Source organism: Perca fluviatilis, chromosome 3, assembly GCF_010015445.1.
Source record: "Perca fluviatilis chromosome 3, GENO_Pfluv_1.0, whole genome shotgun sequence".
NCBI lineage: Eukaryota > Metazoa > Chordata > Actinopteri > Perciformes > Percidae > Perca > Perca fluviatilis.
Window position 1 is genome coordinate 41190081 of NC_053114.1, and position 22455 is coordinate 41212535.

The following is a 22455-nucleotide window of genomic DNA, read 5'->3' on the forward strand; positions in this document are numbered from 1 at the left end:
CAGTGCAACCAGGGGAACTTTAGGCGGGTGGTTCTGATTCATATCCTGTTTCATTGCTGCTTGCAATTAAAAACAGGTATTGTACGGTTTATGTTAATTACTGCACTCCAAATGGACTGTTTTATAGTATACAGTTCCCATTTTCAACGTTTGACAGTTTAAGCCGTGGTTCTTCAAGTGTTTGCTGTTGTGTTTTTTTTAAAACTGCCATCGATATGGTGTGCTGATTAAATGCATGAACAGAAACAAGAAGTGCAGGTTGAATACAGAAAACCTCAGTCATCAGACAGCTTATTCCAGCTGAGGCTGTGTAAAAGAGGGAGCTTTTTCCCTGAATGCATTAATGCCAAAAAGGGACACTAATAAATGACAAGTAGATGGAAATTAAGAGTATTTACCCTTGAAACAGTCAGGTCTGTCATCAGCTGTTCAAAGGCCCGCGTCTCCTCTGCTTGCTTCTGGTTGTGCAGCGCAATCTTTTCGCTGAATTTCCTGGGGTTTGAGCCACCTGTACCCGGGGAGCCGGACATTGTGCGGGCCGCAGTTTTACAACTTCAGCTACTTGGGGGTGAAAAAAGTGGTAGACGGTGCTGGGAGTCTATTGTCCAGAATCTTTCAGTGAGCGTTGCAGTGAACCAGTCCCAGTTTTAAAACCATAGCGAACATTACTGGTTGGACAAAGTTAATTCAGAGTCAACTCTGCTGGCTGCAGCAACTGAGTGTTATTGTAAGCCGAGCTAGTAGCTAACGTAGCTAAGCTCCCGTTAATAAAAGTTGCCTTACTATGCCAAGAGAGCGGAGTAAACAAAGCCTTTGCAAATGATGTGTGTACAATTCAACTCTTAATAACTTCCATAAAGAATGACGTGCCAATTAAAAAAAGTTAATGTTACAATATGACTTCATATTTCCAGCGAACCACTTGTTTGAACGTAACGTTAACATAACGTTAGCTGTCATTGCTAACGGGAGAGCCAAGTAACAGCTGCAGCTAGCCAAGTTAGCTAAGCTGCTGTCAGTGTCATCTCAACAATTTTAACAAACGCACTTTGACAACTTGCCGACACTCGGTCAACATCGAACAGGCACGTATGTGAAGGGATTTGTAGCAGATTTAGCGCTGGTGTTAGAGAAAGTTGTTAGCCTTGATAGCTTAATCTCGCTACTAACGTTAGCAAAGCTGCCGAGCAGTTGTAAATTGTATTTCAACAAGTGTCCGCTGCTGGTTTTGTCCCGATTTAAAACTGAATTTCGAGTCGATGTTACCGCCACAAAATGCGGAAACCTCCAAAACACAAATATTCACAAGTGAAGCAGGAACATAATCCACAATTTTACACTTATATTGCTATCACAGCGCTTCTTCTTTGGGTCTTCTTGAGCGTTAATCCACGGACAGCAGAGCTATTTCAGACAAACTCCAACCCAACGGCTCCAATGAAAAATAAACAAACAGCGCCAAAAGAAAAGCTCGTCTCCTTCGTCGCTGCTAAACCCGAATTCTTCTAGAGACAATGCTGCCAATGTTTTCAGCTTATTATAGCCGTCGGTTGGCAGGGCTGGTAACCGCAACTCTGATCCGCTGGCTTGTTATTCTACATACTACTGCGAGAAAAACATTACCTCGTTAAACGCCGTCAGTACCTGTGATGTCCGCAGGGCGGCGACAAAGTGACTACATTATCCTGTCTCTCTCTGTCTCTCTACTAATAACATCATTATCAGAGCTGAAAGAAGTAAGCAGGTTATTTACCACACTGTCGTTTAAAAGTTTGTAATCATCTGTTATATTAGTTCCTTCTTCTTCCCATCCAATGTTTTTTTTTGTAAATTATATGTTCTTTGTAAATTATAGTGTGGTCTAGACCCTACTCTATCTGTAAAGTGTCTCGAGATAACTCTTGTTATGATTTGATACTATAAATAAAATTGAATTCAATTCAATGTCTTGATATTATGTCTTATTTGAATTTTGTGCCTATATGTATATTGTTGTCTGTATTGTACAGTATGTGTCTATATTACTATTTGTCTACTGAATATTACTATTACTTGAATGTATGTTTGAATGTTTAACACCTACCGAAGTCAAATTCCTTGTGTATGTAAGTATACTTGGCCAATAAAACGGATTCTGATAATAACTTTTAACAGAGATAAAAACTGCATCATCCAGACACCAGATCTATTATTTGTATTTGAAATGTGTATACAAAATGAGATTCAAAAGTTTGATAATGTCCAAAAGATTTTGTATCAAATAATCTTGATTATGTCTTCAGTCTTTTTTGCCATTATCTATAGCAGCATAATTTATACATAAAATATGATAAGTAGCCTTCATGTGATTACCCAAGTCCATATTTATATCCAGAATCAACAAATCTGCACACTTTTCTTTCTTTCGTTTACCATTGACTGCTTAATTGTTCTCTTCTTATTCAACTGTTGCTCAGAGGAATCTTTGTCTCTTTCTGCCCTTTCAATTAAACCATTGTACAACATTTTGTCAACATACAAAACAAACCTTTCATACAAAATAACATCTATAGACCTAACCTAAAAGCATCAAAGATCATTCAAACATAAAGAGTAGTCTATCTAAAAGAAGAAATACCACAGTGTAAAAACCACTCTAAGTAAAAGTTCTGAATTCAAAATGTTACTTAAGTTAAACTACACAGGTATTATCAGCAAAATGCACTCTAAAGTATCAAAAGTCAAAGTACAAATAATGAAAAATGGCTCCTTTCAGTTACATTATTATAGAATGTTATATTATTCTGTTTGTATCATGAACAAAAACTTTCATCCACGTGGAGCCACTTTGAGATATTTGTGTATACTAGTAATATAGTATTGCATGATATCATATAAGTGTATCATTAATGTAAAAAGGATTTAGTAACCAAGTGTGTGGCGTAAAAAGTATACTATTTGCCTCTGAAATGTAGTGGAGTAGCAGTATAAAGTAGCACAAGATGGAAATACTCAGTAAACTGCATGTATGCACATTAAAGCAGTGTTTTACGGTTGGAGCTGTTGAGAGGGAGAGGATTTTAAGTGCGTTATACAATGTTGGATAAAGATGGACGAAGTACTCAAAGTCTTAAGTACTGCATTTAAAAACTTGCTTAAGTAAAAGTACATAAGTATAAGCATAAAAATATAAAGTACCAAAAGTTTTTTTATTTTTTATTCTTCTCTATTAGAACTTCTTTATTGTTTATTCTCACTTTATTGTTTAATCGTTGTGCGTGGTGCAAGCTGTCTTCACTGTGCATATGACAATACACATTTTGCATTTAGAATCTAAAATTATTCATTGTGCAGAATGGCACATTTCAGAATCATATATATATATATATATATATATATATATATATATATCACCTAAAGGATTAATAGGAACACCCTACTAATATCGTGTTTGACCCCCTTTCGCCTTCAGAACTGCCTTAATTCTTCGTGGCATTGATTCAACAAGGTGCTGGAAGCATTCTTTAGAAATGTTGGCCCATATTGAGAGGATCACATCTTGCAGTTGATGGAGATTTGTGGGATGCACATCCAGGGTACGAAGCTCCCGTTCCACCACATCCCAAAGATGTTCTATTGGGTTGAGATCTGGTGACTGTGGGGGCCATTTTAGTACGGTGAACTCATCGTCATGTTCAAGAAACCAATTTGAAATGATTCAAGCTTTGTGACATGGTGCATTATCCTGCTGGAAGTAGCCATCAGAGGATGGGTACATGGTGGTCATAAAGGGATGGACATGGTCAGAAACAATGCTCAGGTAGGCTGTGGCATTTAAACAATGCCCAATGTACTAAGGGGCCTAAAGTGTGCCAAGAAAACATTCCCCACACCATTACACCACCACCAGCAGCCTGCCCAGTGGTAACAAGGCATGACTGATCCATGTTCTCATTCGGTTTACGCCAAATTCTGACTCTACCATCTGAATGTCTCAACAGAAATCGAGACTCATCAGACCAGGCAACATTTTTCCAGTCTTCAACTGTCCAATTTTGGTGAGCTTGTGCAAATTGTAGCCTCATTTTCCTATTTTTAGTGGAGATGAGTGGTACCTGGTGGGGTCTTCTGCTGGTGTAGCCCATCCGCGTCAAGGTTGTTTGTGTTGTGGCTTTACAAATGCTTTGCTGCATACCTCGGTTGTAACGAGTGGTTATTTGAGTGAAAGTTGATCTTCTATCAGCTGGAATCAGTCGGCCCATTCTCCTCTGACCTCTAGCATCAACAAGGCATTTTTGCCCCCCAGGACTGTAGCATACTGGATGTTTTTCCTTTTTCTGACCATTCTTTGTAAACCCTAGAAATGGTTGTGCGTGAAAATCACAGTAACTGAGCAGATTGTGAAATACTCAGACCAGCCCGTCTGGCACCAACAACCATGCCACGCTCAAAGTTGCTTAGATCACCTTTCTTTCCCATTCTGACACTCAGTTTGGAGTTCAGGAGATTGTCTAGACCTGGAACACACTCCTAAATGCATTGAAGCTGCTTCCATGTGATTGGTTGATTAGATAATTGCATTAACGAGAAATCTTACAGGTGTTCCTAATAATCCTTTAGGTGAGTGTGTATATATATATATATATATATATATATATATATATATATATATATAACCGTATATGATTGGGGATATAATTATTGATATATTAATGTTCAAGCATCTCTATGTTGCAGCTGGTAAAGGATTACTTTATATACTGTCGGGTATAGCTCAAGCCATTATAAAACATAATTTATTAGTCAGTTTATATTTTGAATGAATGATCTCAGCGTTGAAAAGAAGTCAAAAGTAACTAGTATAATGATATCAGAGAAATATAGTAAAGTAAAAGTATAAAGTAGCAAAAATGTAAATACTCAAAAGTAAAAAATACCTCAGAATTGCACTTAAATGTACTTAGTTACATTCCAAGTAGTGGAATCTATTACCATGCATTATATTTTACAAGATAATCATGTTTTGTATGTAAATCTCCAGTAACCATTGTAGTCAAATAAATGTAGTGGAGTAAAAATACAATATTTCATTATTAAGTATAAAGTAAAACAGAAATTTTGAAGTTAAGTACAAGTACCTCACAATTGTACTTAAAAACACTACTTAAAAAATGTATGAGTTTTTTTTTAAACATTAATATGCGTTCCCCCAGCCTGCCTATGGTCCCCCAGTGGCTAAAAATGGCGATAGGTGTAAACCGAGCCCTGGGTATCCTGCTCTGCCTTTGAGAAAATGAAAGCTCAGATGGACCGATATGGAATCTTCTCCTTACGAGGTCATAAGGAGCAAGGTTACCTCCTCTTTCTCTGCTTTGCTCCCCCAGAGAATTTGGCCCACCCATGAGAGAGAGACATCATGGCTTTCAAACGAGCAAAGTGGCAGTTGGTCAAGACCACACCCCCACCCTCCACCTTGCCCCCCCCTCTCTCCTCCTCAATAGCTACAGACACAGAAATGGCACATCCTAAGGAAAGCTCATTGTGGGACTGGCTATTAGGACCACTAAGGCCTATATAAAAGAGACTTCAGATACAGTATTAGGGGACCACTAAGGCCTATATAAAAGAGACTTCAGATACAGTATTAGGGGACCACTAAGGTCTATATAAAAGAGACTTCAGATACAGTATTAGGGGACCACTAAGGTCTATATAAAAGAGACTTCAGATACAGTATTAGGGGACCACTAAGGTCTATATAAAAGAGACTTCAGATACAGTATTAGGGGACCTCTAAGGTCTATATAAAAGAGACTTCAGATACAGTATTAGGGGACCACTAAGGCCTATATAAAAGAGACTTCAGATACAGTATTAGGGGACCTCTAAGGTCTATATAAAAGAGACTTCAGATACAGTATTAGGGGACCACTAAGGTCTATATAAAAGAGACTTCAGATACAGTATTAGAGGACCACTAAGGTCTATATAAAAGAGACTTCAGATACAGTATTAGGGGACCACTAAGGTCTATATAAAAGAGACTTCAGATACAGTATTAGGGGACCACTAAGGTCTATATAAAAGAGACTTCAGATACAGTATTAGGGGACCACTAAGGTCTATATAAAAGAGACTTCAGATACAGTATTAGGGGACCACTAAGGTCTATATAAAAGAGACTTCAGATACAGTATTAGGGGACCACTAAGGTCTATATAAAAGAGACTTCAGATACAGTATTAGAGGACCACTAAGGTCTATATAAAAGAGACTTCAGATACAGTATTAGGGGACCACTAAGGTCTATATAAAAGAGACTTCAGATACAGTATTAGGGGACCACTAAGGTCTATATAAAAGAGACTTCAGATACAGTATTAGGGGACCTCTAAGGTCTATATAAAAGAGACTTCAGATACAGTATTAGGGGACCACTAAGGTCTATATAAAAGAGACTTCAGATACAGTATTAGGGGACCACTAAGGTCTATATAAAAGAGACTTCAGATACAGTATTAGGGGACCACTAAGGTCTATATAAAAGCATCCAAAGAGCACCATGTCACGGGACCTTTAAGTCTTTGTACTTACTTTATACTTCTGTCTGTCTGTCTGTCTGATAAATGAGGTAAACTTAAACTAACTTACAGCCCAGCACACTGCCTGCACAACAACTGTCAGATGAGGGAAGACACATTGCATCTGTAGAGCTTTATTCTAAAACAGGTGAAATACATTTAATGGACTGTAAATGAGAGAGCACGACCTCCTGCATTTCAAATAACAGTGTCAACGTTACATGAGACAGATAATCTGTTCAACGAATCTCAATTCAAGGTTTCTTGAAAGAAAAAAAAAAAGTTAAACTCCAATCCAATAAACTATAAATCGAATGGCGCAGAGTGACAACTACTGGAACCACGAGTCGAGTTACTGTAATACTGCCATGGGCGTAAATTTCATCTAACAGTTGGGGGGGGGGGCAATAAACATGAAATTTCTCAAGAGCAATTTTTGAAGGGGACACAAATAATACAGCCAAAATTGCACTTGCACAGGATATGTCTATCGTTAGCTGTGGAACTCCAGTAAGAAGGCTGGCAAGTGATTTTAGTCACTTTAAACATCGGATGAAGTGATTCTTTTCTCCAATACAGATTATGCTGAACTGAAAACTGAACCCCCTAGCAAGTAAGCTAACTAACTAGCATTTCCTGTAACCAGTGAAAGCATGTTGGGTGGAATTAGCAAGCTAGCTAACGTTAACCAACTATCCAACAAGCTACCAAACAAGCTCTTTCCCACCCAGCGCTGTCCAACAGGTTCTCACACCCATCTCGTAAAATACGGACGCTTGGTCAGGTGCCTTGGTCGTTCTTATTGACGCTAAAAGTCTCCTTTAGCGCTTTAAGTAAACGCCTTTGGTCGGGACTACTGCCGTTCCTTTAGCGCTTCAAGTAAACGTGCTTGGTCGGGACTATTGCCATCTCTTTTCACGCAGTTATGTTAAGGAAAAGGTCGTGGTTGGGCGTACCGTTCCGTGGCACGCGGGAAGAACGGGACGGTTGGGTTTAGGAAAGGGTCGTGGGTGGGCGTACGGTTCTGTGACACGCGGGAAGAACGGGTCGGTTAAAGAAAAAAAAAACGACTATAGCAAGCATGACAAGCTGGACGCAAACCCGAGTCTCCTGGGTGAAAGTCCTGTGTTTGACCCATCCACCAACCCGACCAACCTCCTTACGCGGAATTTCGCCCTTACATACTACTTGCTAAATCTAACTGCTGCTCTTCCCGGTGCGTTATACAAACACACGTTGAAGGACGCCTTTTTCGTCGCATCACACGCTGACAACCACTGTCCAAACGTCCTTATTTTACGAGTTTCGGAGTGAAAACGGGTCGCGATGTCTCTCTCTCCGACACACCAACCCAACGGCCGACCATCGGCACAAAAGCACCGACTGCCTCCCCGAGTTGGTCCAAAAAGTGCCTCAGAACACACCGAAGAGACGCCGACTTGAGTGTACGTAATACGTCTCCATAACAGCAGGCGCCGCTAATCTGTATAGTCGCCCAAAAAATTTAAACCGGCAGCTGATTGGCAGACGCGTCACGTGGGTCTGACTTCTACCCCATTTCAAAACCTACCATTAATGGCGGCTCGTTCGGAACACAAGCTCGTATTTTACGAAAATAGTTCACCGAAACGTGTTTCTGAAAACATTTTGAGCGAGAAATAGGCCGTGCAGTTGCTGAATCTGTCTTCATGTCAGATCGACAAAGGTCAGTTTAAAAGATCGTCAGATTTTGAGAGGCGTTCGTACGCTCATCCCGCTCGGCATTTCCGGGTTAGCGCTCCACCAATCAGATTAGTCATTGAGTCCGACTGCCCGCCCTCCGATTCAACATGTCAAATCGGCCGAAATTAAAGCCAACGGCTCCTCCGACTGACGACGGCACGGAACACACCAAAGTCCCCGACCTCGCCAGACTGTCCGACGGCCGATAATCGGTTGGTGTGTCAGCGCCTTTAACCAACGCAACTCCCACCGAACGGACCAAACCACTGTGAGGTAAGGAAGGGGGGCTCAAGATGTTTTTAAACTTAAAAAGGCAATTTTTGCCCCGTTTATATTGTTTTACTACTTACGCAATTATTTTAATTATATAGTATTCGATTATTAGAATACACAGCAGGCTTTTTATTAGGGGGGGGGGGGAAGACAACCCTCAGATTGGGTAGATCCTGACCCCCCTTCAATTTACGCCTATACTGCACATCCTCAAGCTCACTAACATGATCTGTTTTAGGGGTTTGCAAACATCAACTACAGTAGAATGTGGACTTACAACATATAAAATATAAATAAGGGAAACTTTTGTCAAATTATTTTCCAACAAGACATTATAAAAATCTCTGTACTCAATGTCCATATTACACTTCTAGATCCCATCCTGTTTTTCCAGATCAACAGACATGATGTTGCGTTTACTAAACGGATTCTGGAATGTAATAATCTTTGTTGCAGTTGTACGAGATAACCATCCCATGAGAGATATTGAGAAAAAAATATATCGTTCCCAGTAAATCAACTGAGAAAGCAAATGATTGAGCACATCTGCACAGTGCCACGTCACATCCTGGTTATGAACGTCGGAGCCATAAGGGGCAGCTTAGTTCCGAGCACCAGGGCTGTAGTCATGGCCAGCTCAGTCCAGTCCAAAACAAACCAACTTCCGGAGCCAGATTAGTGCCAGGACAGACTGGACGTGGTGTAATGTGAATTCTTCATGCCCACGCAACAAATTAGAAGTTCGTTCTAGAAGTATATTTAAAAAATAAAATAAAATAAAGTTTGAGATTAACAGCTCAATATGAGCATGCCAATTTTTTTTTTTTTCAAATACTATGTGTGATGCCACTTTCTCTTTGCGTAAATATGAGACTATGTGTGTGTTAAGGATGGGTTGAGGTGGGTCCAATCAAAATCAAGAGCGTTGAATCTTATTCAAACCATGATATGTATAAAAACAAAATGTAAAAAAACCTTACGACAGTGATAAAAAAAAAAAAATAAGGTGAAGGAGAAAGAGTGAATGTTGTTTTTTCCCCCACAACTCTTTCCGTTTTTTCGTTCCCATTTGTCTCAAGCAGCAACAGAAAATCCAACGCGAAAATGGTGAAAACTTTGGTATTTGCGGAGGAGATGTTTAACAGACCTATTATCAGTCAGGTGAGCATATAAAACTAACAGCTAAGAAAGACACAAAACGTGATCTCTTTACATGTAACATACATCTTTTTTTATAATTAATTAACCAAGGCCCATGCAGAAGATATTCATATAATATTTAAAGCAAAACATACAAATCTTAAACCTCTGACCTAGCTGCAGTTACAGACAATAAAAGTAAGACAGTAAGAAAAAAAAAAAAAAAAAAGACTCGAGCAAGCTTTCTGTGGTGTGATGGCTCGATTCGCACAATGGAGTGTTCCATTAAGAATAAAGCACATATGGTATTCCACATAATAAAAAAATAATGCACATAAATTTGCATAGGCACTTAATAGAAGTGCAGTAGGGAATGTGTAGGAAAGCCAGGGGTGGGTCAGGTCAGGGCTTTCTGCAACCCTCAAAGAGGGTTTTGTGGTTTTAAATCAGAGTCTGTCGCCCCTTTTTCTTTTTCTATTTTCCATAAAATTTCTTGTTTAGCAGGAAAATGAGCAGGTTGACATTGATGGTGGCTTTATCAAAGAGCTTCATCACCGCCACGCCTTCGTACTGCAGCTGGAGGAGATCCTGAGAAACAAACACATGAAAGGGTCAGCCGCACGCAATCGATCAATCCCAGCTGACTGTCACCATAACGCACCAATATTCGCAGTCCATCGACTGTAGGAAAAAAAAATATATAAAAGATATGAAAAGAGAAATTGTACCTGATATTCTAACTGTAATGTCTCCAAGTGCACGCCCATGAACTTGGCCTTCACCTCAAAAACTCCGACAGTCTCTGCTGGGGAAATCTCAAAAATGGCATTCTTGAACCTGTGAAGAGGAAAGAGTAAACCGGAGGGAAGACTGGTTAATGTGGTGAAAAGAGTAACCATGTGACAAGAAACTGATCAGTAACAGCCCGCTGGTTAAAGGAACTTATTGGGACAGATCCTGGAGGTAACCGGCTCCATCTAGCCTAGCTTAGCACAGATCCTGGAGGTAACCGGCTCCATCTAGCCTAGCTTAGCACAGATCCTGGAGGTAACCGGCTCCATCTAGCCTAGCTTAGCACAGATCCCGGAGGGTAACCGGCTCCATCTAGCCTAGCTTAGCACAGATCCTGGAGGGTAACCGGCTCCATCTAGCCTAGCTTAGCAAAGATCCTGGAGGTAATCTGCTCCATCTAGCCTTCTGCTCCCAGTAAGTGACAAAATAACGCCAATGTGTTCCTATTTCCATGTCGTGATTTGTATAGTCACAGCGATTACAAATAACGAGGTCACATGACGCACAGCCATCCTCTAACCGTATTAGGGCTTTGACTCCGAACTTCGTTATTCAAATTTAATTTGAAGATTTAAAAAAATAATGATATTCCAACGAATATTATGCAGCCCTTAATATTCGAACCTTTTATGGGCATTTTTTTTTTTTAAATGTGTTTGCTTGTAAACGTTTTCAATTCAGATTCTGAGGCTTTTTCACGCTTTTCAAAATGTAACTACAGGTCGCGGCGACGCACTTAGCTCGGCCGTGGCTTGCATTTCCACCCCCGACTCATTTCCTGGTTCTCCTTCTCCATAAACAACGTGAAATCAAGGAAGGGGTTAACTTTTCCTGCCACAGACGTCTCACCGTGGTCAGAAAGAACAGGGGACGTTCAAAAGTTGTTTTAGTCGAACAACAGAAAACTCCGATTGGATAGATAGTCTAGCTAGCTGTCTGGTTTTACCCTGCAGAGATCTGAGGAGCAGTTAACCATAGTCCTCAGAAATCCACCGGAGGTTAGAACGCCAACACAAAGGAAGAGGAAGGGGACGGGCATCCGGCCGTAAAGAGGGACATCCAGCGGAATTTCCGGCGGCAGCGAACCGATCCCGGGAATGGAACGCCGTGGATATAGACTACATTGCACCACTGAAGAAAGCAGGACTCACTGGTTGGGCTGCAGATCCTCTATGGCGATCAGCACGCCCTTCTCATGGAGGCGAGAGGCGGTGTATTTCTGCGAAACCTGTTTACTCTTCTTGGTCTTGTTGTCGCCTGGTTTCTTTGACAACCTGAGGAGAGACAGAAAAACAGCGTACAGTACGACAGGATGACAGCTCTCAGCACGCGTAGTCAGAACGCTTCTTCGAGCCATGTTTGGAAAATTAGAGGACAGGAGGTTGGCTGTCGAGAATGGGGTTTGTATTTGACACTAAAAAAAGGAAAATGACCAAACCATGTATTCTCGCCTTCATCGGCTATTCTTCTTCGCGGTCTGCTGATACACGCCATACAGTAGCTTTTTGTTAAATACACTGTCGGCTTGATGCCAGTCAGTGATATGTATTAGAAATGTTACAATTCCAAGTGTTGCTGTACAATTAATCGTCTCAGAAATCATGGCGATTAACAATACAATTGTCTCTTTCAGTCAAATTTTCTTTTTATATTTATTTATTACTTTTTTAAACAAATTAAAGTTTTGAATGAATTCCAGGATACAGCTTTTTGGATAAGGACATATGGATATCACTGTTGTGTGACCCAGATAATGTAATAACAGTGTTGTAATGTAACAAATACTTTGTTGCTGTATATGACAGATGTGAACTGTTAAATCAAATGAAAGTTCACTTACTTCCCCTTGCTGGCCAGGTTGTCCATGCACGTCTTGATGTACTGATTGTACGAATCGATCTGAACTTCGTAAAAATTGGTCTTTGAATTCAGGGCGGTGTTGGTCTGCTGAAGTCTCACCAGCTCAGCTTTCCTACGCTGACGATACCGCCTCTGGTTTCTGATGTCCTGTAACACACAAACACATTGTATTTAAATCAGACACTGCTTGTTTTAACGGTCCACTTTAGCTCTATTGCACGGGATCAGCATTACCTGGGGACCTCTCGTAATTTGTAATAATTGCGGAGTACGGAGGTTTTCAGACATTTTTATTTACCTTGGCTATGTCGTTGATGAGGTCCTGGAAGCGGTTCTCGGGGTGAACCTTCCCCAGCTCTGCCAGCCTCTGCAGGTTGCTCTTGATCTTGTCCTTCTTGCCCTGCAGCGTCAGGCTGTCGTCCACCACCGGTTTTACCTGCTTCATCTTCTCGGGAGTCTTGGCGTCTCGGATGGCTCTCCTCTGCATGGCACGCTGGTACTCGGCTTCCTGTCACGCAGGGAAACAAGAGGATCATAGTTACTAGTGTCAGTTAAACAATGTCTCTATAGACCACTTCACAGTTGTAAACATAAACATTCTAAAAAGGCCCCAAGATCATTTCGCTTTATAACGTTATTTAATGTATGTAGTCTCGCTTTGCCAGACCTTCCTCCACAGCGCCAGCGGAGGAGGGTCTGCCCAGTCCACACAGCAGCCGGATGGGAGAAAAACATGCTCTGATTTTTATTGGCATTTCTTTAAACCAATCACAATCGTCTTGGGTGCGCTAAACGCGCCGGAGCCTGGCGCCCGCTGCCAAATAGCCTCGGGAAGGAACTTGTTTTGGTGGAACGTGTATCGTTCAAAAGTTGTTTTAGTCGTGCAACAGAAAACTCAGATTGGACAGATAGTCTAGCTAGCTGTCTGGATTTACCCTCGCAGAGATCTGAGGAGCAGTTAACCATAGTCCTGTCTTAACATGAATCCAGCATATTATTAGCAAATATAAATCAGCCCATTTGTGAAAAAAAAAAAAATGAATGATAGGCTTTCTAGCCCATAGGTAGGGTAGTCACTAAGGCAGCCTTCCACAGCTACAGTTCATCCTGAGGATTCACTGTGCCACATGCATGTTTGACATTAAAACAGGATTTATAAAATCATGCCAACAGTTACTATTTTAATAGCTTAGTATTCTATGCACTGAAATGGTATGTATAAAGGCTTCAGGCCGCCCTACACGTTAATGTAGGTCCAGTTTATTTTGCAAATGTTATATAATATACAGTATATAGTAGGGGGTCCCTGCTCCATCTCTCTCTCAGTTAAGGGGTCCTTGGCGTAAAATTATGGTGAAGACCCCTGCTCTAAACAATATATCTTTAAAATTCTGGCAATTCAATATTACACTTCTGTTGGTGACATTATATGACTTAATCACTGAACAAAAAAGTGATTTGCTTTCATTTTGAGGTGTCATTTCAAAGAGTATGTTCAATTTTTTCCCCTCAGCGTCACATTTTTGATGTCTGCCTACAGTAAATTGCTTGCCATTTGTGTAGAAATGTCTACCCAATGAAATATGCCGTGCAGACGAAGCTACAGGTTGAATACAGTCTTGTGGTGAGGGTATGGCTTGTTTGTTTGTTTATCATAATTATGGCTTCAAGTTATTACCTCCTCCAAGGAGGTTATGCTTTCGGCTCGGTTTGTGTTTGTTTGTTTGAATGTCTGTCAGCAGGATTATGGAAAAACTGCTGGCCCAATTTTTATTTAAACTTGGTAAAAAGGGTGTAGCATGGGCCAAGGAAGAACCGATTACATTTCGGATCTGATTCACTGGGGGCAGATACACAAAGTAGTTTTCACTTTTCGTTAAAATGCGAATCAGGGCATTTGTGCTGCATTTATGTGGTGTCTTGGCAGAGGTCCTTCTAGTTAACATAGTACCAAATTTTTTTTCTTTATTAAATTGTAGGTCCACGACATCAGCAGTGTACTGTAGTGGCTCCGTTGGCCCTAAATCTTATTTCTGACCTGTTCTGTGGTTGCTGAGGAGTCCAGGATCTCAGTCAGAGTCTCCCCGGGTTGGAACCTGATCACATCCACAATGAGCCTCTTGGTGCTGAAAAAAAAAACATTTAAGAAACCACTGAATTTTTGGAAACAACCATATAAATCTACTTTGTTAGCCATGAACTAGGGCTGGGCTATATATTTATATTATATTGACATCGATATATGAGGCTAGATATCGTCTTAAATTTGTATGTCGTTATATCGTGATATGACACTGATGTCTTCTCCTGTTTTTAATGCCTGTATTACAGTAAAGTGATGTCATTTTCTGAACTTACCAGACTAGCTGTTCTATGATTTGCCTTTACTCATTTAGTCATATGCACCACCTGTCTATACATATATTAGTATCAAATTGCACTTTTCTGCTTTTTTGCACTTCTGGTTGGAAACAAACTGTATTTCGTTGTCTTTGTTCTTGTACTCTGTGCAATGACAATAAAGTTTAATCTAAAAAGATTTTTTATCAAAACTCTCATTGCGTTAATATTTTGTGAAAGCATCAATTGTCAACCCAACAATATCGCCTCAATATCGACATCGATGTATTTGGTCAAAAATATTGCGATATTTGATTTTTCTCCATAATCGCCCAGCTCTACCAGGAAACTACAGAATGAACTCACTTGAGCAGGAGAGTCCGGGCATCCATCTCAGCATTGGCCTCACCAGGGACGTCAAATTTGTTAGTGAGCGTGAGTGAAACCTCGGTCTTCCCCATCAGCTCTTTGTTGGGGTCGTCAGGAGGAAGAGGATTTTCACCTGAAAGAGACCGAGAGCTAATTAGATGAAGGGACAGTGTGCTCAAAAGGATCAGATGATAATATACTGGGTGCTTAATAATTGTTAATGATTGCTTGGCCTCCGGTATTGCTGTTTTTCAGCCTTCTCAAAAACCGCTCATCCGAACAACTTTACACTCGACACTAGGGGTGGGAATCACCAGAGGCCTCACGATACGATATCATCACGATACTTATGACACGATACAATATTATTGCGATTTTAAACATATTGCAATATTCTGCGAAATATTGCAATTTATTACCTTTTTTCCAACTTTAAATTTTTCCCAGTTTCAAATGATGTCCCCAAAGGACAGTTTTGTCAACATTTGTTTTATCCAACAAGATACATTTCCATGTTTGTTCATCTCCCTTTAATTGTATTGCTGCAAAATGGCGATTGTCAGCAGACAGACTGACAGACAAAGATCTTTTATTTTAACTTACAGACTGAAAAATGTGTGCTGCAGAATTGTGCCGTTTGCAGTTTGGTCTTGCGGTGAATAAAGAGAGAAAACCTGCACTTAACCTTTACACGGGCATTTTGTATTAATAGTTAGACCAGTATCGTGATGTATCATTATAGGATTGTCTAGCAATGTATTGATTATTGCAGAATTGCTGTATCGTGATATTATCAGTATCGTGAGCCATGTATTGTGCATTGCATCGAATTGCGAGGTACCCTGTGATTCCCACCCCTATTTGGGACCGGGCTATTTCTGGAAACAAAAGCGTTCATTGGAAACTAACTAACTAACTAACTAACTAACTAACTAACTAACGTATATCAAGAGCACGCACTCGACACTGCACTTCCTCGGGTCCTCAGCAAAACACCCAGCAAGTCGATAGGCTGTTGAAAAGAATTGACCGAACGAACGACCGAACGAACGACCGACCGACCAACCGTCCGACCAACCGTCCAACCCTCCTATTTTAGTTTAGTTCTTGTATAGCTATTTTTTTGTTTAGTTTGTTAAGTATAGTTCGCACTCGACACTGCACTTGCTCGGGTCCTCTGCAAAACACCCAGCAAGTGTGAAGTCAATCAGATGTCGAAAAAAATTGACCAATCTAACGACCGACCGACCGACCGACCGACCGACCGACCGACCGACCCTCCTTCTATTTTAGTTTAGTTCTTGTATAGCTATTTTTTTGCTGGACTGGAACCACACCGACAAAGAAAGCCTTCTGCTTCACTCCACTCACCAATGAGGGACTCTACGGTGGGAACCTCGCCCAGGTCCTCCAGCAGCTCGTGGATGGGGTCATTGTGCTCTGGAGCAATGGCGTCCTGGTGGTCCAGCAGCAGCTAACAGGACAGAAGAGCCCAGGCAGTGTGTGTTAGTCATACTGTAGAAGACAAAATCTCTCAAAAACATCTGGAAATCAACAATTTAAGTACAGACTGACAGGAATACATGTGTGGCAGTGGGAATGATTTTGAGGCAGAAAAGAACGAGAGTGAGGGGGGGGGGTCCAAACTCACTGTGTGAGTGTTGATAATCTCTCCAATGGAGATGTAGATGACAGGTTTGGTGACGGTGACCAAGTCAGAGTACTGATCCACGTTGAACTTCTCTTCAAGTGAGGGAACATCACACGCCGCCAGGAAGAAACGCCTTGCGATGGAAGAAGAAGGGACAAAGTCAGAATATGAGCTTTAAAACAGCAAAGACAGCATGAGAGCATCACTGAGGAGAAACTATTCAGATAACTTTATTAGACCCCAAAGGGGCAATTCAGTTTTACAGCCAACCCATCCATTAAGGGTTAAACTAACTTAAAACGTGCATTAAAAAGTGCATTAGCACGCAATCTATATAATGTAATGTTATAAAACATTACTACACATTTACTAACATTATCTTGAAGTAACTGAATGCCACTTTTTGAAAAGTTTTAGCTTCCACACACCCTATAAAAAAACATTGCTAGTTATTGCTAATTATAGCATATCTGCCTCAACTTTCTATAACGATAAACATCTGACCTGAACTTCTGGTGGGAGGAACTGAGATATTCATTGATGGGATTGAGATGGGCGTTGTCTCCCAGGAACATCTTATTGGAGGCGGCGTGCTGCAGCATCTTGGCGACAGAGCCCAGGTTTCGCCGCTGCTCGGTGGTCAGCTGGCCACCCGCCGACACCTCGATGATGTCAAAGGCATCGGGTGCCACGATGGCCGGGTTCATGTAGCGGTAATACAAGAGGTTCCCCACAATCTGAAACGTCAAAATAGTCAGAATGATTATGATGGGAAAAGGGGACATATTTTTCATGCTTCATGAGCATGAAAAGTAGTCGTAATGGCATATAAAAAGCTCTTAAAATTGGAAAACTTAGCAAACACGTATGACTTTTTGTATGACCATTGATCAAACTATAATATATTCAAGGTGTGCTGCGTGATCAGCCATCAACAGAAATACTAGTATTCGCAGTACGGAATTAAATCAGCATACAGAAAAATAAGAAGCAGGCATTAACCTAGGATTGTTTTCATTTAACTTAAAGGAGCAGTGTGTAGAATTTAGGGGGATCTATCGGCAGAGATGGAATATAATATTCATGACTATGTTTTCATTAGTGTAAATCACCTGAAACTAAGAATCATTGTGTTTTCGTTAGCTTAGAATTAGCCCTTCATATCTACACAGGGAGCCCACCATGTCGCCCCGCCATGTTTTTACCAGGGGCTGATGCATGGACTGTAAAAGTCAAACCAAAGCATCTGGATTGCCCCCTGGTGGCTGGCAGCAGTATAGGTTATAAATCCCACCACCCTCCATGTTAGCAAATAGGAGTACACGTCAAAGTTTTTTTTTTCCAAAGATAGTTTGTCATTTTAGGTAGTTCTTATCACGCTGATGTCTGTTCAAGTGTTTATTTTTCTGATCTGAGTCTTGTTTTTATTAGTTATTTGATGATGATGGGGAGGGGGGGGGACGTCATGATTGACAGCTGTAAATGACTTGCGATTGGCCAGGAGGGTGTATGGGTGGGACTTTGATACCTCCACCGCCCCGGTGACTACTGCGCAGACTCTGGCTCCAAAATTACAAGATGTCAGCGCCCGAATCCGGGGTATTTTGGCTTCACTTTTGTACATCGTGTCCTCCATCTTTGTATACAGTCTATGGTTTCTATTAGCCCAGGACGGAAAACCAAAAAGTGGCCCTAGAGAGGGTCTATCACGTTCTTACGTTACCTGAAGGCCACCATAGGTTCTACTTCACACTCGGAAAGGCAGAGGTGAGATGTATTCAGATGGTCGCAATCTGCAACCTCACCGTTAGATGCCACTAAATCCTACACACTGCTAGTTTAAGCTATTTAGGGACTGCATTCGTTGTCATACCAAAAAAGCTGCAATTTACTAGGGATGCACCGAATCCAGATTTTTGGGGGGCAAATACCGAATCCTACTCCCATCCTCAGTCCATTAACACAGTACACACATTAATGTATGTAATGTACCTGAAGTTGCTGCATTGTGGCTGCTGTCTGTAGATTCCTTCATGCACATCTCGTATTCTTTCGGATGTTGTTGGTTGTGTATTGTTTAGGGTCCTCACCACCACGAGACAAATCAGCATTGCAAATAGAACATGTAGCTGGACTTGAATCACCTTTTTTTGACTGAAAGTACTGCCAAACAACAACTTTTTCTGCTCACCAGTTCCATTTTCACTTTCTCACAGCCTACTGCATTGAACGGTCCACCTACGTCAACACCTTCCCGTAATCAACGGCGCCGTCATTAGATGAAAAAAAGGTTTGGCAGAAACCGAACCCCGTCAAAAAGCCCAATATTCGGTCGAATCCGAACCCTGGATTCAGTGCATCCCTGCAAATTACATCCTTGTTGGCATCTTTCTATTTTAGGACTATTCAGATTAACCATGAGGGGAATGAGTTGAGATCCCAGGGTTTGGTAGGTGCTAGTGCAAAAAGAGGAAAAGGCTCTTGACCCTGTCAGCGTGTTCAGGAAGAGGAGGAGAGCCAGAAGAGTGTCACGGGCCGCCTTAATGTCAGCAGACAGAGAAAGGGAGGACACCACCACCCCGACAGAGAGGCTGCAGCTGGTCGGCAAGGCGAGGAAGAGCAGAGCAACAGCAGGAAAAGAAAAAAAAAAATGGAAAGAAAGGTGTAAGAAACAGGTAAGAGAGAGCCAGGCAGAAGACGATCAATGAAGAGGCCAGAGAAGAGGAGCTATGGTGGTCAGTTCACCCAGTTTTCAACACAGCTTTCTATCTCACAATGACTGCAAACTATCTGTATGCAGAAGGAGGTGGTGGTGGTCACAGCTTAAGGCGGACAAATCTGTCTGTGCGACGTGCTTCTGAATTTAATTTTTAGATGTTTGAAGTGACACAAATCAAATGCCAGTTACCACAGTTGTATTGGGTTTGTAGCATAACCCCCATTTTCCAGCAGGTGCGTTCCAGAGGTGCCCGCGAGCAATCGCAGCCATCAGAGATGGATAAAAATATCTGAAAAATCTACTTGAGTACAGTAACAAAGTACTCAAGTAGATTTTTCTGATATTTTTACTTTACTATTTATTTTTGTGCAGACTTTTTACTTTTACTCCTTACATTTTTAACACGAATATCGGTAGTTTATACTCCTTACATTTTACAAAATTGGCTCATTACTTCAGTTTCAAATCATTTCAGTGGTGTTATCGTTATTATTTTTCGCGTCACCAATACCGAATTCAATCTAATTGGATGGGAATATACGTTGCACTTGACGCATCACTACAGGACGACTCGACAGATTCGGCGGCATTCATTCGCGGCAAATCAATGCGGTTTGATGGCGGTTAACGTTAGCATAGTATTAAGGACGGCGACATGATTGCAAATGAAGAAAACAGAGATCCAGAGATTCGGCAGACAAGCAGCAAGACATTCCCAATCATTCTTGGCCTTATCTGAGAGAGATTCTTGAGATAGTAGGCATCAAGAATGACTCCTGGCGAATGTGCTGCAAATTGTGCCAACCGAAACACCACAAAAGGCTACTTTTATTTTCATACATTAAGTAAATTTCCAAACCTGTACTTTGTTACTTTTACTTGAGTAAAGAAGTTAAATCAGTACTTCTACTTTTACCAGAGTATTTTTTTACACAAGTAACTGTACTTCTACTTGAGTACAGGAAGTGAGTACTTTTGCCATCTCTGGCAGCCATTCAAGTCAATGCTGATATTCCACCGGCCCCGTCACGCTGCGTCCCAGAAGCGTGCGTGAAGCGGCTCTCCGCTCCGCTAAAGATATGCTCCAGGTCCATCCAGTCAGTTTACCAAAAGACACCCCCAAATATCGTGTATAGCTACACTACAACACCAGGGACAACAAGAGATTCATGTTAGAGGTGGAAAAACATAATACCACATCACAGATCTTCTTTTAAAAAGGAAAACGCCAGCAAAGAGAAGGCATGGAGTTTAACTGTAGGAGCGCCTGGAGTGGAAGGTAGATAGTAGCTAAATAAACACGCGATTGCTCTTTCAAGAACTTGTAGAGACAATAAAATCTGCAAGTCTGGCAGCAAGACGCGCCGCTTCCAAGACGCTCCCGGTGTGGTACGGCGCGTGGCGGAGGACGGAACAAAACCGGAACGCCGCACAGACGCACCTTGTGGAAAATCCGGGTAAGTGTCAGTGTCAGAGACCTCACACTCATTTGCTCCATCAAACTGAAATGACCTGCATGGTTAGATAACACTGTGGTAAGTGGGAACTGGTGGAAATATATTTTGCTTTTGTGGTTTGGTAGAACTGACCCTTTAAAAAGACTGGGAAGCACAGAGCGACAAACATTACGCTTACAAATTAAAGATGCAAACCTTGAGCAGCTCGTCCTCCGTAGCATCTGGGAACTTCTCATGGAGGGTGTCCTTCAGCACCTTGGAGATGAAACGCATCCCATATCTGACGGACAAAAAGCCACGCAGACAGCGTGAGACAGGCAGCGGAAACTATTTCACTATTAATCGTTGGTTCGAAGCAGCTGACTTGTGTCTGTAAAAATGCAGACAGCGGTGCTGTGAGTGAGGAACGTACGGGATTTTATCCACCGAGACGATGATGGCGGACAGGAATTTGTCAGTGATGGTCTTCATGTTCTTGATGGAGGCTTCCAGTCTCGTCCTCACCTCCTCGTGGGACATGGCCTGCTCTGGAGTCACGTCATAGGGCAGCTTACTGTTGAGGACGGGACAGAAAGAGACGGAGAAAAGGAACAACCGTTAATTTGATATCATATCCTCCTAAAGCCTTTTTTAGCTTCACTAGTGTGCAATACTGTAGCCATGCTTTCATCACTGCAATTTGAAAAAATGTGCTAATACCAACAAAGAAATCTGTCAATGGGGTAAGCAATAATGAATTGATAAGAGTTCTTAAACTAGCATAAAAATCAGGCCACTATAAAACCCCATCTGATCTTAAAATTAAAGTGAAAAAGACAGCTTATATTTTGTATACATTTATAACTGTACTTGGTTACCCCATAACTCTTTTTTGTTTACACATTCTATAGTGTGGCGTCTATCCAGTGACACTACAAACTAAAAACGTCCTGGCTCCCATAAAGTTAGGCCTAAAAGTCTGGAATTGTAGACAGTTGTGGCTGACAATATGCAGAATGAATGTGGTGATTTTCATAGTTCTGGCATAAAGCATGTTCAAGTTATTGTTATTCAAATATGACTTATTACAGACGAGGACCAAAAATACTTTGTCCTTATGTAGTTTAGGCTGGGTTTTAGCTGCATGCTAAAGCCCATTTCCAGAAACTAGAAAATGTTACCATTCAAATGAAGCCTCACATATTGTACATGGATTTTGCCCCTACGATTCTTCTGTTATAAGCTTTTCCATTTGGGTATGCCAAATAGACAAAAATGTAAAAACATAATTATGCTAACATAATAAATAATTGTGTTTTTGTCTTACCGTGTTCTAAAATCGGTCTGATTCTTGAAATAAATACGCCAACTAGTTTTCATTTAAAGGTCATACGAGATTCTGCTTTTTGGATGCTTTTATATAGGCTTTAGTGGTGCCCTAATACTGGGATGGGTGGGCCAAATTCTCTGGGCGGGCAAAGCAGAGAAAGGGGAGGTAACCTTACTCCTTATGACCTCATAAGGAGAAGATTCCTGATTGGCCCATCTGAGCTTTCATTTTCTCAAAGGCAGAGCAGGATACCCAGGGCTCGG

The 22455-nt window shown here is 41.3% G+C and overlaps 2 protein-coding genes across 2 annotated transcripts in view; both read right to left on the reverse strand.

Moving 5' to 3' along the window:
• crtc3 (CREB regulated transcription coactivator 3) overlaps window positions 1-1617 on the reverse strand; it is a 45180-nt gene extending 43563 nt beyond the window's left edge. The window contains exon 1 of the mRNA XM_039795005.1: window positions 399-1617. Within this exon, the coding sequence (XP_039650939.1) occupies window positions 399-530 (132 nt within the window). The 5' untranslated portion in view covers window positions 531-1617. The remainder of the gene's footprint in view (window positions 1-398) is intronic.
• Window positions 1618-9660: 8043 nt separating this feature from the next.
• Window positions 9661-22455, reverse strand: part of iqgap1 (IQ motif containing GTPase activating protein 1) — a 73619-nt gene continuing 60824 nt past the window's right edge. The window contains exons 26-37 of the mRNA XM_039794807.1: window positions 21296-21436; window positions 21079-21163; window positions 17212-17444; window positions 16708-16840; window positions 16428-16530; window positions 15054-15189; window positions 14386-14473; window positions 12646-12855; window positions 12328-12494; window positions 11639-11761; window positions 10424-10532; window positions 9661-10283 (exon numbers count right to left, since the gene is read on the reverse strand). Coding sequence (XP_039650741.1) covers window positions 10170-10283; window positions 10424-10532; window positions 11639-11761; window positions 12328-12494; window positions 12646-12855; window positions 14386-14473; window positions 15054-15189; window positions 16428-16530; window positions 16708-16840; window positions 17212-17444; window positions 21079-21163; window positions 21296-21436 — 1642 coding nt within the window. The 3' untranslated portion in view covers window positions 9661-10169. The remainder of the gene's footprint in view (window positions 10284-10423; window positions 10533-11638; window positions 11762-12327; window positions 12495-12645; window positions 12856-14385; window positions 14474-15053; window positions 15190-16427; window positions 16531-16707; window positions 16841-17211; window positions 17445-21078; window positions 21164-21295; window positions 21437-22455) is intronic.